This window comes from Cynocephalus volans, chromosome 14, assembly GCF_027409185.1.
Source record: "Cynocephalus volans isolate mCynVol1 chromosome 14, mCynVol1.pri, whole genome shotgun sequence".
Taxonomy (NCBI): Eukaryota; Metazoa; Chordata; class Mammalia; order Dermoptera; family Cynocephalidae; genus Cynocephalus; species Cynocephalus volans.
In genome coordinates, this window is record NC_084473.1 from 66,275,931 (window position 1) to 66,289,032 (window position 13,102).

Genomic DNA, 13,102 nt, shown 5'->3' on the forward strand with positions numbered 1-13,102 from the left:
ACCTTGGATTAAAGATAATGCGAGCGTAAATGAACAAGAGAATGGCTGAGCTGTCATTTCTATTCCTGGTATACTCTCCATCAGTCACATTACAATGAGGAAACAATTGCAACCTAGTAAGGTATGACAAGAAGTTCACCAAAACTTCACTGAGATTATTTAAAACACAAATTTGCATCCACTATCATCCATGGTCAACTTCAACCTATTACATACTATGCCTTCAGATATTGATAGCAGGACATGAATATAACATATATAAACAAGCATATTTGAGGATACTTCAAAAAGTTCATGGAAAAATAGAATTAAGAGGTAATATGAATCTTGCCATGAACTTTTTGAAGTACCTTGTATATACAAAGAGATTGCATGCCTTTTTAACTGATAGTGCTATTCTATCCAAAAAATTTAGAGACTGTTCTAAACCCAACACTGCCCAAAAGAACTTTTGGGGATGATGAAATATTCTTGTGTTGTCCAAAACTGTAAGCACTAGCCACATGTGGTTATTAAGCAACTGAAATGTGGCTAGTGCATCTGAAGAATTAAATCGTCATTTTATTTAATTTTAGATTATTTAAATTTAAACAGCCATATGGGGCTGGTGGCTACTTTATTGAACAGCACTGCCCTGGGCTACTAACAGATTACTGCTCTCTCAAAACATACAGCTCCCCAGCAAGCAGTACATTTTCCTGCTTTTGTACTTTGGCCATGTTATTCTCTCTGCCTAGAATGTTCTCCCAACCTTGTCTATCTAACAATAAGTTCTCATTTTTGAAGACACAGTTCAAATGTCACCTTTCTTTAGCTTATCCTGATGATACCCCAACCCACAAAATTAATTGTTCCCTCAGGTCTGTTCCCTATCTCTTCCACATCCCTCTATATGGCACTTTCAGCTATTTCTCACTGTCTGAAGTTCTGATGGTGAGTTCCTCAAAGCAGAGCCATGTCTTACCCATCTCTGTATGATGCCTGGCACATAGTGAGTGTGCAGTAACATTTACTGAAGTAGGCAGTGAATGAACTGAAAACCGTGATTTCCCAAATTTATAATGCAGTGCTCCTTCCACCACACCAAATATGGCTCCAGAAAAGTAGACTGGAGTTGCAGTTTTGTTTTCTCACAGTGCTAGATGCTACTTCAATAGATAATACTGTTTCCATTATTACCATTTTTTTGTCTCTTTCAGACACAAATGTCACAGTTGTCTCTTGAGTAGGCTCAGAAGGCATTCATCCTCCTAAGAGTGAGAGATGAAGGTAGATGGTGGTACTAGCCCCTTTCTGAAGTGTCAGCTACCAAACACTGCAAGTTAAAATGATGGCTCTGATGAAGTAATATTTTTTCGTGTGTGTTTTATTAATATTTATCAAGCCTTTCTTGTTTACTCTGCATGCTGTTTTAGCTATCGAGATACAAGTGCATACCTCCCCCCATACCCTCCCACTCAAAACCCATACGAAATAGTTGTTCTCTCTTCATCAACTCTCATTAAATGAGCTTGACTCTGTTAGAAAGACCAAAGGAAAGGCTGTGACCATGACAATTGCTTATTCTGGACTTCATTTCTGAATTCTAGATTTGGCTATATTTAGCAAAGCTATAACCATCATCATGCCCAAAGCCAGGAAGACACCATTCACAAACCACCCCCTGAAAATCTGCAGTTGCCTCTTAAAAACCAGACTTCCCAGCAGGCAAAGACATCTGAAGTAGAAGGGATCAAATTGGTGTTTGCAGCAAGAGAAAGCCCCAGGTATTTATTACTAATCTCCCTGCGTGGCACTCAAGGCTCTTCATAAACTTATTTCTTCCTTTTCTCTCCAACATACCTTCCATTCTGGCCCAACATCCTCATTATCTCCCCTGTTCATTCCTGTCTGTAACATTGGTCATCTCACTCCCCAACCTGATTCTGCTTCAAGCTTCTTGCCTCTTCACTGAAACTTCTGAGACCACTCCTATCACAGGCACTAGTGGCTCCCTTTTCTCACAATTAGCACAGGCAAAGTAGGGGAGCAGTACATACTTGATAGTTCTCATTAGCCCTAGATCTGTATTCCTTCAGCGCAGATGAGAAAATTGTTCTGAGGAGTCACTTGCTCCACCTTATACAGAATTGATACAGCCCTGGAATGTAGTCTTGGACACAACAGGTATTCAACAAACAATTATTATCTAAAGCTTAAATATAAGACCCTATATAGCTAAAGAAATATGATAAAAGCACAGCTTCTCAGTACTTCTTTGAGCATTGCTCCTATTCTCCCATTAAGCTCATTCTGGAAGTTTAAACCAAACCTTCCCTCGACGTCATATGCCTATTAACTCAGACATGATTTAGCATCTCATCACGGCATGTTTGCTGAGAAAGCGAGAGAGAAAATATCCTCCCCAGCACCCAGCCTAGAGATAGCCATATCCCTCTAAACTCATGACATAGAGCCTTCACTTCCCCCCAGACAAGCCCCTGCTGTACTAGTTAGTGAAACCAGGCTAGCAAGGCTGATGCTACTGATGGAGAGATGACAGGCCAGCATTCTCCTGTCTTGCCCACCACCTGCTCCTTGGCATTCTTGCAATTCCTCACTATAAAGCACAGACCATTACCCACATTAGGGAAAAAGATTGTCAGTGGGATGTGGTGGTAATCAGGTCTGTGTTTGCAGCCCCCCATACCACCCCTCCCTAAACTGCCTGGCCACTGCCCTGGGCGCTCAGTGTACAACTCTCTTTGTCCTTAGAAAACTCTGGCTGGGAATGGGGACTCACAAAGAGGGTCCAGGGGAGAAACGTGGCTATCCAAAACATCTGTTGATCCTTTTAGGAGCTGGTAAGGCCTCTGCAAAGAACATCCGGCTCTGCCCATCCACAATGGGGGAAAGGGATTGTTTCAAATTGCTGCGACCAAACTAGCCTTCACACTGCTCTCCACTCCCCCTTAACTATATATATATATGATGTAATGCTGCTGATAAATAATGGCTACCATTAATTTATTGGACATCTGAAAAACATTAAATACTTAATATACATTGCCTCATTTAATCTTCAAGACCACCCCATGGGGCAGTGGTTCTCAAACTTTAGCTTCCATCAGAATCTCTCCAGGAACTTGTTAAAGCCCTACACCTACAGTCTATGAAGTGAGGCCTGAGAATCTGCAATCCTAACAAGCTTCCAGGTGATGACAATATTCCCAATCCAGGCCCCACACTTTGAGAACCCCTGCCATAGGGAAACAGATTCAAAAGAGGTTTGGAATGTCTCGCACAGCTAGTAAAGAACAGATCCAGAATTTGAACCTCAATCTGTCTGACTCTATAGACAGTGCTGGTAACCATGCTACTGCATTTCTGAAGGTATGCCTTGTCTTCTCAAATTCATTGGCAGCTCCTTAAAGGCAGACATCACACTTCAGACCTCCCTCATCCCTCTCAGAACTTAGAACAAGCCTTTGAACTTGGTCGATGCTACATAAATACTTGATGTCCTGGCTCCTACATATCTACACATTTCTAAGAGCCACAAATTCAAACTCAATTATAGCCAAAGAGCACAAAGAGGGCAGCATTGCCAGACCCAGTTTTACGTGATACTCTCTCTTGCTACTCTGAGTCTGTGCCCATGATTCCACCACACCAGCTAACTTCCTTCAGAAAATGATTCTTGGCTCCCTAAGATTGGGGGCCACTGCACCCTAAGCTTATCTCCGTGATGGCACTTATCACTATTATAATTGGCTATTTTCTATCTCACAAAGTAGTATGTAAACTCCAGCATCTACTTTAATATCATATTTCCAGAACCTAGCACAGTGACTGGCACATCATAGGTATGCAATAACTGTTTGCTGAATGAAAAAATTAATGAATAAATGCAGAGCTACAAGCTCTAAGCTCCACTTAAAAATATCACAATATGTGGTGTGCAGTTCTCTGGGTTGAATTCCAGGGAAGAGGAGGGCAGCCTAGACAACAAAGACCAATTTTTGTCTTTTCTCTTCCCCATCACTCTTTCCAGACTGGGAGAACAGGCACTTCTCAGAGCAACACCATCTATGATGAGACAACATCCTAGCAGAACAAAACGCTCCTGGGCTACAAGGTCAGCAGAGGCCATTCAGAGGGGAAGCAGCTCTGTATCCCTCATTCCTCCTAATTTCTCTCTCACACACACTCCTTCTCCACTTCTACACCCTACTGCAGTCATAGGCTTTGGCACAGGGATGAAAGGCACAGATCAGACTCAAGGGTGCGGATCTGGCAGCAGGCACAGAAGCATCTCCTATGCTGCACCAAAGCCCACAAGGAAGGATCCAGATGGACAGTGACTCAGGCCCCAGATAAAGTTCAGCTACAGCAGTACTGAGAATGAAAAAGGGCAATAATTTCACAAAGACACTACTTGTCAGATTATATTTTTAAAAATTGTATTTTTAAAGTACCAGCTTCAACCCTATCTCCAGAAAATTGGGCCCTGCTGAATCCAGTGCTTACACAAGCTGAGAGCCAAACACAGCTTCTTCCTCTTCCCAACCCACTCACCAGCCTGCAACACTCACCATGACAGGCATTTCCCAGGCTCAGATCAAGACCCTTGCTTCAATCTTAGCTTGCAAAAGGTTCTTTTTAAAGGGACCTCTGAGATTTCTCTCTTCCCCAACTGATAAACTGTTCACCACCACCACCATGTTGCAAGGATAGGGGCCTCCCCCTTCCCTCAACCCTTCTTGGTCTATAACACAACCTACAGCAGGATGACCCCATCCAATTAGTTTGAATTGCTTCATGCCAAGGAAATTGCTGCTTTTATTAAAAATAAAAGCATATAAGCAGGCGATGGGCTGTGAAAAGTATGAGTCTGCCATAATTATGAAGGTCGAGATTAAGGTTACCAAAAGAGACATGCAGATTTCCCAAAAGCCTGAGGATAAAGATATATATCTACATGAGTACAGATATACAGATGAACACACACAGAAAATATTTATACAGCAGATCTAAATAATATCCTCTTCAATAAAGGAAAAATAAAATCAGAGCCACTCTCAAGTAATTCTTCTTTTGGTTAAAAAATAAATAAAAACTAAAATGGAAGGAAAAGAGGTCTACTAGACTGAATTCAAAATAACCATATTCATTTCATATAATTTCTGTTATCTTAGCTATATCCTGGGGACCTGATTACAGTTGGGTCCAAAAACAAACCTAGTCAAACCCACTAACAAACTGCTTTCGGAAAAAACATTTCCATCCTCTGAAAATCCTCTCTTCCTTCCAGTGCCTGCTCATGGAAGTGGGAAAGTTGGGTAGGAGAAGGAGAAACCCCTCTCTCTTTTTAAAGGTTGCTCTCTTCCCCACCCTTCGGCCTTTCCATCAATATTTCAAGTTTTAGTAGGATGACAAGCCCACTTCCCTGCATTTGATATAAAGCTTTATAGTTTCACACATACGTTCTCTCCTCTGATCCTCATAATTCGATGAGGGGAGGAGGGTGCCTCTTAAACGTTTTAAAAAAAAAAGCCACTGAGGTAAACAATTTCGGCAACCTCCACCCCATAAGCTCTGTCACTTTCAAATCTCAATTTTAAATCTTTCAAGGACAATGACTCACAGGGCAAGTGAAGGGGGAAGGGAGGGTCAATTCGTCAAAACCCATTCATACATTCAACAGCTAGAAACTAGGGTCTTGCCGCATCGGTACTAGATTTTAATTTATGGCGCACTGAGTCCCAGCGTACCTTCGGCCAGCACCTCATCCACAGTGACCTGCTGTCGCCCGATGCCAAAGACCCTTCCGATGTAGCCACTGCCCAGGCCCGAGGTGCTGCCCCCTCCTCCGCTGGAGCCGGAGCCCAGGCCAGAGCTGCCCTGCTCTCGCCGGGAGTCGAAAAACTTCTTCATCTTGCAAATAGGAAGCAGCAAAGCAAAATACTGATGGTTTCTGGAATTTTTCTTTTTTTTTAAGAAAAGAGATCCAAAGATTTCTTCTCGGATTTCAGCTCGGAGAGGAGCCACCCGAATCCGGCCGTGGGGGTGGGGGCTGAGGGAGGATGCCTATAGGAATATGCGTGTCAATCGCGCGGTGGGTCCCCTCCTCCTCCAGAGAGCGATTCGTGTAAGTTTAAACCTGTGATGACAGAGGAAGAGAGAGAGGATGAATCAGTAACACTTAAAAATTCAACTGCTGAGTCCTAGGGGGAGCAAAAGCCATCATCCTGAGGAAACGCTTCATGCATTTTACTGGCGAGAAAACCCCTCGGGCTGAAAACGCGTCCCCGGCCTCAGAACCCGGGACCCCCGTGCCCAGGGCTCGGAGAAAGGAAGGATTCGGGCCGCCTTGGGTAGCGCCGACCCTGCCGGGAACTGCCTCCCCGTCCTCCCGGTCTCCCCGCCGCCCCGCGAGGCAGCATCCCAGCAGCACCCACTTGAGACGGCTCGGCGGCCGGCGCCCAGCTACCAGCCCCGCAACATTGTCACGGCCGCCGGGCCTGCCTGCGACGCGGAGAGGAGGCGGCGCTGAGGCGAGAGCCGGGGCAGCGTTAGGCGCCCGCCCGCCCGCCAGCTGATCCCCGGAGCGCCCGGCGGAGACTGACCCGCCGCCCCTCCCCCGCGCGCGCTCCCGCCGGCTCCATCCACCCAACCAGGAAGTGAACCGCCGCCGGAAGTGCCTCCCGGGGCGGCACGGCGAGGGCCTGGGGGCCTCTCGTGCGGCCACCGCTCTGTCGCGACAGAGGAGAAGGAGTCGACAGCGAGAAGGGGGCCCAGGAGAAGGGGGTTTCAGTGCAGAGAGAGTTTTAGGAAAGAACGTGGATATCGCCCGTTCGCAGGGCACCCTGAAAAAGGTAGTTCTGAGCAGCCCGGCGGCTGGACTACAACTCCCAGGATGCCCCTGGAGGAGCGGGCGAGGCAGCAGCCGTGGCCTCCGCGGCCTCGAAGGCAACGTAGTGGATTGGTGCATATGTGGGGATTCGGTTATTTAAACACATCCGGTGAAGAAACTGCAAGAGACTAGGTTTCCCCCTGCTGCATGTTCCACCCTTCTAGGGCCATCTTATTCGCGGTCTGGCATCCTGGCACAAGGGATTCTGGGGGTTGTGGTTTCCAAGTGGATCGAGACTGACACCTGAAGGACGCGACTTAACCGCTTAGTCCCGAGTGGGTCCTGCGTAGCTTCCAGACGTCACCTGGGCAGAAGGTGGAAGGGAGAGGGGGGTGGTCGGGAACGTTGTGCTGGCAGTTGGTTCAGGCCACACCGGAACGCCAGTCCTAAGATAAATAAAACCGAAGCCATTCCGCTTACAACCTCCAAAACTGCTTTTGCTCCCAGATGTTATCGAGAGCCGGCTCAGCGGTCAGCTCTGAGCTAGGCGCTGCGAGAACGATCAGTAAGGCACTGTCTCGTCCGGGAATCTACAGCCGAGGTTCAAACCGAGAAACTGCTGAAGGGTGTGTGCAGGGCAGATCCGAGGGTATCAGGAGACCCGGCCGGTTGGCTCGACCTCAAACTTTGGGGCTGGTCAGCCGACGGTGACCCTTAATTCTTCCACTTTTGCTGACGCTATGGGTGGGCCTGATCGTCGCTAACACCCTCCCACACAAGAACCCTGGGCGGACCTGTTATTTCTTTTTCACTTAAAGATTCTTTCACTGTTGCTTATTTTACCCTGCTATTCTCTGAGTGCCGAGGGTGGGGGTAGACTGTCAGTTGCATCTGCCAAAAGCGGAAGATTTGGAAGGCTGGTTGGTACCCTTCTCCCTCCCTAGGTTTCCTGATAGATGATGCTGAATGTAGTGCCAAATCCCTGCAAAAACAAACCCCCCCAAAATCTATGATTTTTCTAACGCCTGAATACAGATTATTTCTCACCTCTGCCTGTTCTCCCCACTCCCTAATGCTGTGGCAGTCCTCTTGGCTTGTAATTCGTCCCAGAATTTTTTCAGCAGGCATTTGAGGAGAGTAGGGAACGGAAGGGTGCTCTAGGAAAAAATGACTCTTGTTTTCTGTAATCTGAATATTGGGCTGATCCTTGCCTGGGCTAGCAGTGGCTATTGCTGCTGCCGCTTTTTTCAAGTAGTGTTATTGTAATTAAACTCCCTGTGTACAGATAGCATCTTTTCTTCCGGAAAGAGTCAACATTGTTACCTCAGTTCACATTTTCATGCAGCCACCTCCGGGGTGAAATGCAGCACCTGCTGAAACATTCCCCCAAAGCAAGCCCACGGAGGCATGTTCTCTGCACTTTCCTTAAAAGGCTAGATTTTCGTCTAAGGAAGTTTGGAATAGATCTTAAAATAGATGGGAAAGCTCATCTGGAATTAGATTCATTGACCCCCATCTTTCTCAGCACCTAAGAATCTTGACAGACTTTTATAAAGAAGAAGCTCTATTAAGGTCCTAGAATCTGTTACTATATCAGTTTTTACTCTTCTAGACTTTCCTGGTATCAGACTATGTTGTGAGGCTGCCACTCAGAAAAGGAACCAGAACATCCAATTGAGAAAAAGGGGGTTTTATTGGCCAGCTGGCAACAGTCCCTCCAAGAAAGTCTCAGAAGGGAGCAGCCCTGAGTTTAAGTTTAAGGGGTCTTTTAAATGCACATAGTCACACAGGCAAAAAATAATATAGTCACACACTTATAGTTATCATATAGTTACACACATACATATACCCTCCTGGCATGAGAAGGGGGTTTGGGGAGGCCTAGCACAAACTGATAACAGAAGCTGAAAGAAGCCAGTTAATCACTCAGGGGCATGAGGTGGGGGTTTGGGGAGGCCTAGTGCAAGCTGATAACAGAAGCTGAAAGAAGCCAGTTAATCACTTAGGGATGGCAAAAACTTTCACAGGGCAGTTTCCTCCTTAGGTTGTCTAGATACATCTGGATACAGCTCTTGGCTTTATCAGTCAGGGACAGCACAGGCAGGAAACAGCAAAGGCAGGCAGAATTTAAAGTTTTTCTAAGTACAGGGCAATTTTTAACCTTCAATTTTCACCACAGGTTTGGGGGGGCTTTCAAACAAGAACAATTTTTAAACAGTAAAAATGGCATAAGCTAAATCAATCTACCTCGTCACAACTAAGCCAGGTTTACACAAATCTGAAATCTTGTTTCAGAGATACAAAACTTTCCAATAGGATTAGGTAGCTAACATGTATTTATTGAACATCTATGTGGATGGTTTGATCAGAATCTAAGGGTGGAGGTTTAAAAAACAGAAGACTAGATTCCTTGCCTTTCATTCTCTCGGAGGCTAATAGCTATAATGACAAATTCACAATTTTTCTTGCTTTACATATATTACTTAATCTTCACAACAACCCTATGTAATAAAGTACTATTATTATACTAATTTTATAGGTGGGAAACTGAAGCAGAGATGAGTGACTTGCCCACAGTCACACTGATAGTAACTGGCAAAGCCAGGATCCAAAAACAGACATTTTGGCTTCAGAGCCCAGTGCTTAACTGGCTACATTAAACTGTCTACTTAGAGCAAACATGAACTGATTAAAAGACTTGAGAATAGTTAGAAACATACCTGCAAGCAGCATAGGACCAGGAGACAGGACACCCTAGTCCACTTAGATCTCTGGGACTATTTTCTCAGCCATAAAACCAAACAGAGCTCTCTTACAATTCTTAGTAATTCTCTAGTTCCTGAGTACAAAATAATCACAGATCAGCCGCTATAACCTCAAAATTTCTACCACACTTACTTTCTATGTATTTTATCCCACCCTACCTTGCATTCCTATTCAAAGTTTCATGTGCATTGTCACCTCAACCAAGTACTTCAAAGCCAGGGAACAGTCTTCTCCTTATCTCCTTGAACATCCAATACAATAGTTTATGTAGAATGTGTTCTTCCAGTACTTAAATAAACTAAATAACCGACTTCAAATTAAATGACACGAAAGAGAGCAATCCAATTAAGGTAGAAAGATTGATTTTAAGTATTCTAGATTAGGTTAGTTTTTGTACTAGATCTAGGAGACAATGTAGATAAATACACAATTAAAGGGAAGGGGGAATGAAACTGACATTTACTATGAATCTTCCATATGTCAATTACTGTATTGAGCACTTTATTATTTATCTTTATTTTATTATTATTTACTATTATATAGTATATATTATTTATTTATTATCTTGTTTACTCCTCTTGGCTGCATCCCTACAAAATAGATACTATATTTTAATATATCAAAGTAGATATTATTATACTATTATCCTGAATTTTATAGATGAACAATGAAGATTTTGTCAGTAGCACAGGGATGTGCTAGGTTTGGAGGAAATGATTCTACCTGTACTGTGGCTAAATCATGTTACAATAAACACAGTTATGGAAAAGATATGCCGCATCTTTAGAGGAAATCAAAGGGAAGGGGACCAACATTAATTAAGGACCTTAACTAAGTCAGGCCACTGTGTTGGGCATTTAATCATATCATTTAACCTTCATCAGTGGGGTGTGTATTACTTCTATTTTATCAGTGTGGAAACAGGCTGATGGGGTTCAAGTATGTCAACTATTGCTATGCACATCCTGCAAAGGGCAGAGCCAAAATCAGACCAGACTGACCTCAAAACCCACGTCATTATCACTACATCACAGAGGCATTCTATGTTGTGATCTTTTGGCCCAGTGTAACTTGTTAGAAATGCAAATTCCTGGGTCCCATCTAGATCTACTGAGAAGGAGGGAGGGACAGAGGCAGCAATGTCTTTTCACAAACTAGGTAATTACAACACACATTCAAGTTTGAGAAGCACTGTTGAGCAGAAGGAATTTGTAATAACCATTTCACTTCTTTAAAAGGAAGAGTTCTTGGTTTTGTTTTTGTTTTCTAATTAGAAATGTAATTATATGCTCATTGAAGAAAGTATAAAGAAGATAATCAGCTGTAATTCTACCACTCAGAGGTAACTGCTATTGATGTTTTGATCAATTTCCTTTTAGCATTTTTTCCATATATAAATACATTTTTACCATATAAGATCACATTGTATATTTAGTACATTTATTATATTTATTCATTTCATAGTTCCGTTTCATTATGTATTCTCTGAAAACATTATTTAGACGGCTGCTTAGTAATCAGTCCTTAACTGTCAAATATTTATTGTTTCATTTAAAAATTTTTTGCTGTTATGTGTATATATGATTAGAATGAACATCCTTTTGTGTGCTTCTTTGATGTTTTTTTCCTAAGGCTATATTTTTATAAATGGAATAACTGGGTCAAAAGGTATGAATGTTTTTACAGCTAGAGAGCCAAAGTACCCTCCAGGGAAGTTAAACTGATTTGCTCTCCACTCGCTGATTTAAATATTTATTAAACTCCTACAAAGTGCTAAATACTGGAAAGGTTATTAGAGTGAACAAAATATATACAACCTTGCCTTCAAGGAGTTTTTGGTCTTAGAGGGCATCAAATCTTAAGTATTCCCATGCCCTTGCCAACATTGAGTTTGTGGAGTTTAAAAGGAAATTCATCCCATTTAGTTAGGTAGAGATGGTGCTTATTGTTGTCATTGCTCAAATTAGTGAGGTTGTACACTTTTTCGTGTTCATTTATTTATTCATCAGTTTTATTAAGCACCTATTACATGCCAACACTATGCTAGGAACTGGAAATATAATGATAAAGTAGACATGTTCCTTCCTTTACCGAGTTTATAATCTAGTAATTATAAGATATGTATGTTTCTTCATTTTTAAATCATATCCTTTTTCCATTGGAGCATTTGTTTTTAAGAATTGATTTGAAAATGCTCTTTTATTTATTCAATGAGTATATGATCAGCTTCTACCGCATACTAGATACTGTCTTAGGCACAGGAAATATGGTGAGAAGCAAGATAAACAAGGTTGCTCCTCCCAGAGAGCTTACGTTGAGCTCAGGGCAAGAACACAATAAGTAAACTAACAAGTCAAGAAGAATGTCAGGTAGTGATGACTGCTATGCAGATAATTATACTAGAGTAATGTGATAGTGTCTGGGTGACAACTTTAGATCGGATGTTCAACTCTTTATATATTAATGACATTAATTTTTAAAAATTGTCACATAAATGGAAAACCTTTTTCCCAGTTTGATGTTAACCTTTTTTTAAATGAAGGGTTGTTTTTAAAACTTTTTTTCCTGGTTGCGGTAATACATAAAATCATTTTATAAAATCTGGAAATATAGAAGAGCAGAAAGAAGAAAATAAAACTCAATTGACCTCATTACTCATAAGTAAACCCTATCAACAATTAAATGGATATCCTTCCCGCCTTTTTCATTTCATTATGTATATATTACGTGTGTGTGTGTGTGTGTGTGTGTGTGCGCGCGTGTAGGTTTAGTTGATAGAGAAGATACTGTATTACAACCTGCATTTTCCACTATATGCAAGGAGCTCTGTCAGGTACTGGGAGTAAAAAAACATGATAAAATTATAAGCAAAAATAGGATGATACTTGTCTATTTTAAAAATCATAGGGTTTTTTGGTTGTTTGTTGAACCAGGGTGGGGGCTGGGGGTGGAAGCAGTATAATTAGGACATAAATGTCAATCAAATATTCACACACACAAATACATGTAAAATTTGAAGGTAGAGATTTTATCTCATTAACCACTGTATCCCCAGCACATACAACAGTGCTGGGAAATCTAGTTTATTTTCATTCATTTTTATTTTGCATTCTCTCACAAGTATAAAAATATTCTCTGTATTTGTGATTATGTCCATTTCTTGTGGCTAATTTTGTGTATATGTGTTTTCTCCCATTTTATTTTGATTAGACCAGCTAATTGTTTGCCTGTGTTTTCCACAAAAATGCTATTAGATTCTCTAATTCATTATTTTCTGCTTTTGTTTATATTTTGTTTTTCCTTTAGCCTTACTTTGGTTTATTTTGTTATGTTTCTAATTATTCAGATAAATAGTTACTTGCTTTTTCTTTCTTGTGTCAAAATAAAACCATTTAAAGCTAAGAATTTCACTCTCAATTAATATACCTTTCACATGTCACGGAAGTTTTCATTTTTCTCTATTCATTATTCCATTTAGTTTCTAAGTACTCTAATTACATT

At 42.0% G+C, this 13,102-nt stretch overlaps 1 protein-coding gene across 11 annotated transcripts in view; it reads right to left on the minus strand.

Annotated features, from left to right (window-relative positions):
- AAK1 (AP2 associated kinase 1) overlaps positions 1 to 6,616 on the minus strand; it is a 174,897-nt gene extending 168,281 nt beyond the window's left edge. For all 11 annotated transcript variants that reach the window (XM_063078924.1, XM_063078919.1, XM_063078917.1 and 8 more), the window contains exons 1-2: positions 6,441 to 6,616; positions 5,754 to 6,142 (exon numbers count right to left, since the gene is read on the minus strand). In XM_063078924.1, the coding sequence (XP_062934994.1) occupies positions 5,754 to 5,916 (163 nt within the window). In that variant the 5' untranslated portion in view covers positions 5,917 to 6,142; positions 6,441 to 6,616. The remainder of the gene's footprint in view (positions 1 to 5,753; positions 6,143 to 6,440) is intronic.
- Between the last annotated feature and the right edge of the window lie 6,486 nt (positions 6,617 to 13,102).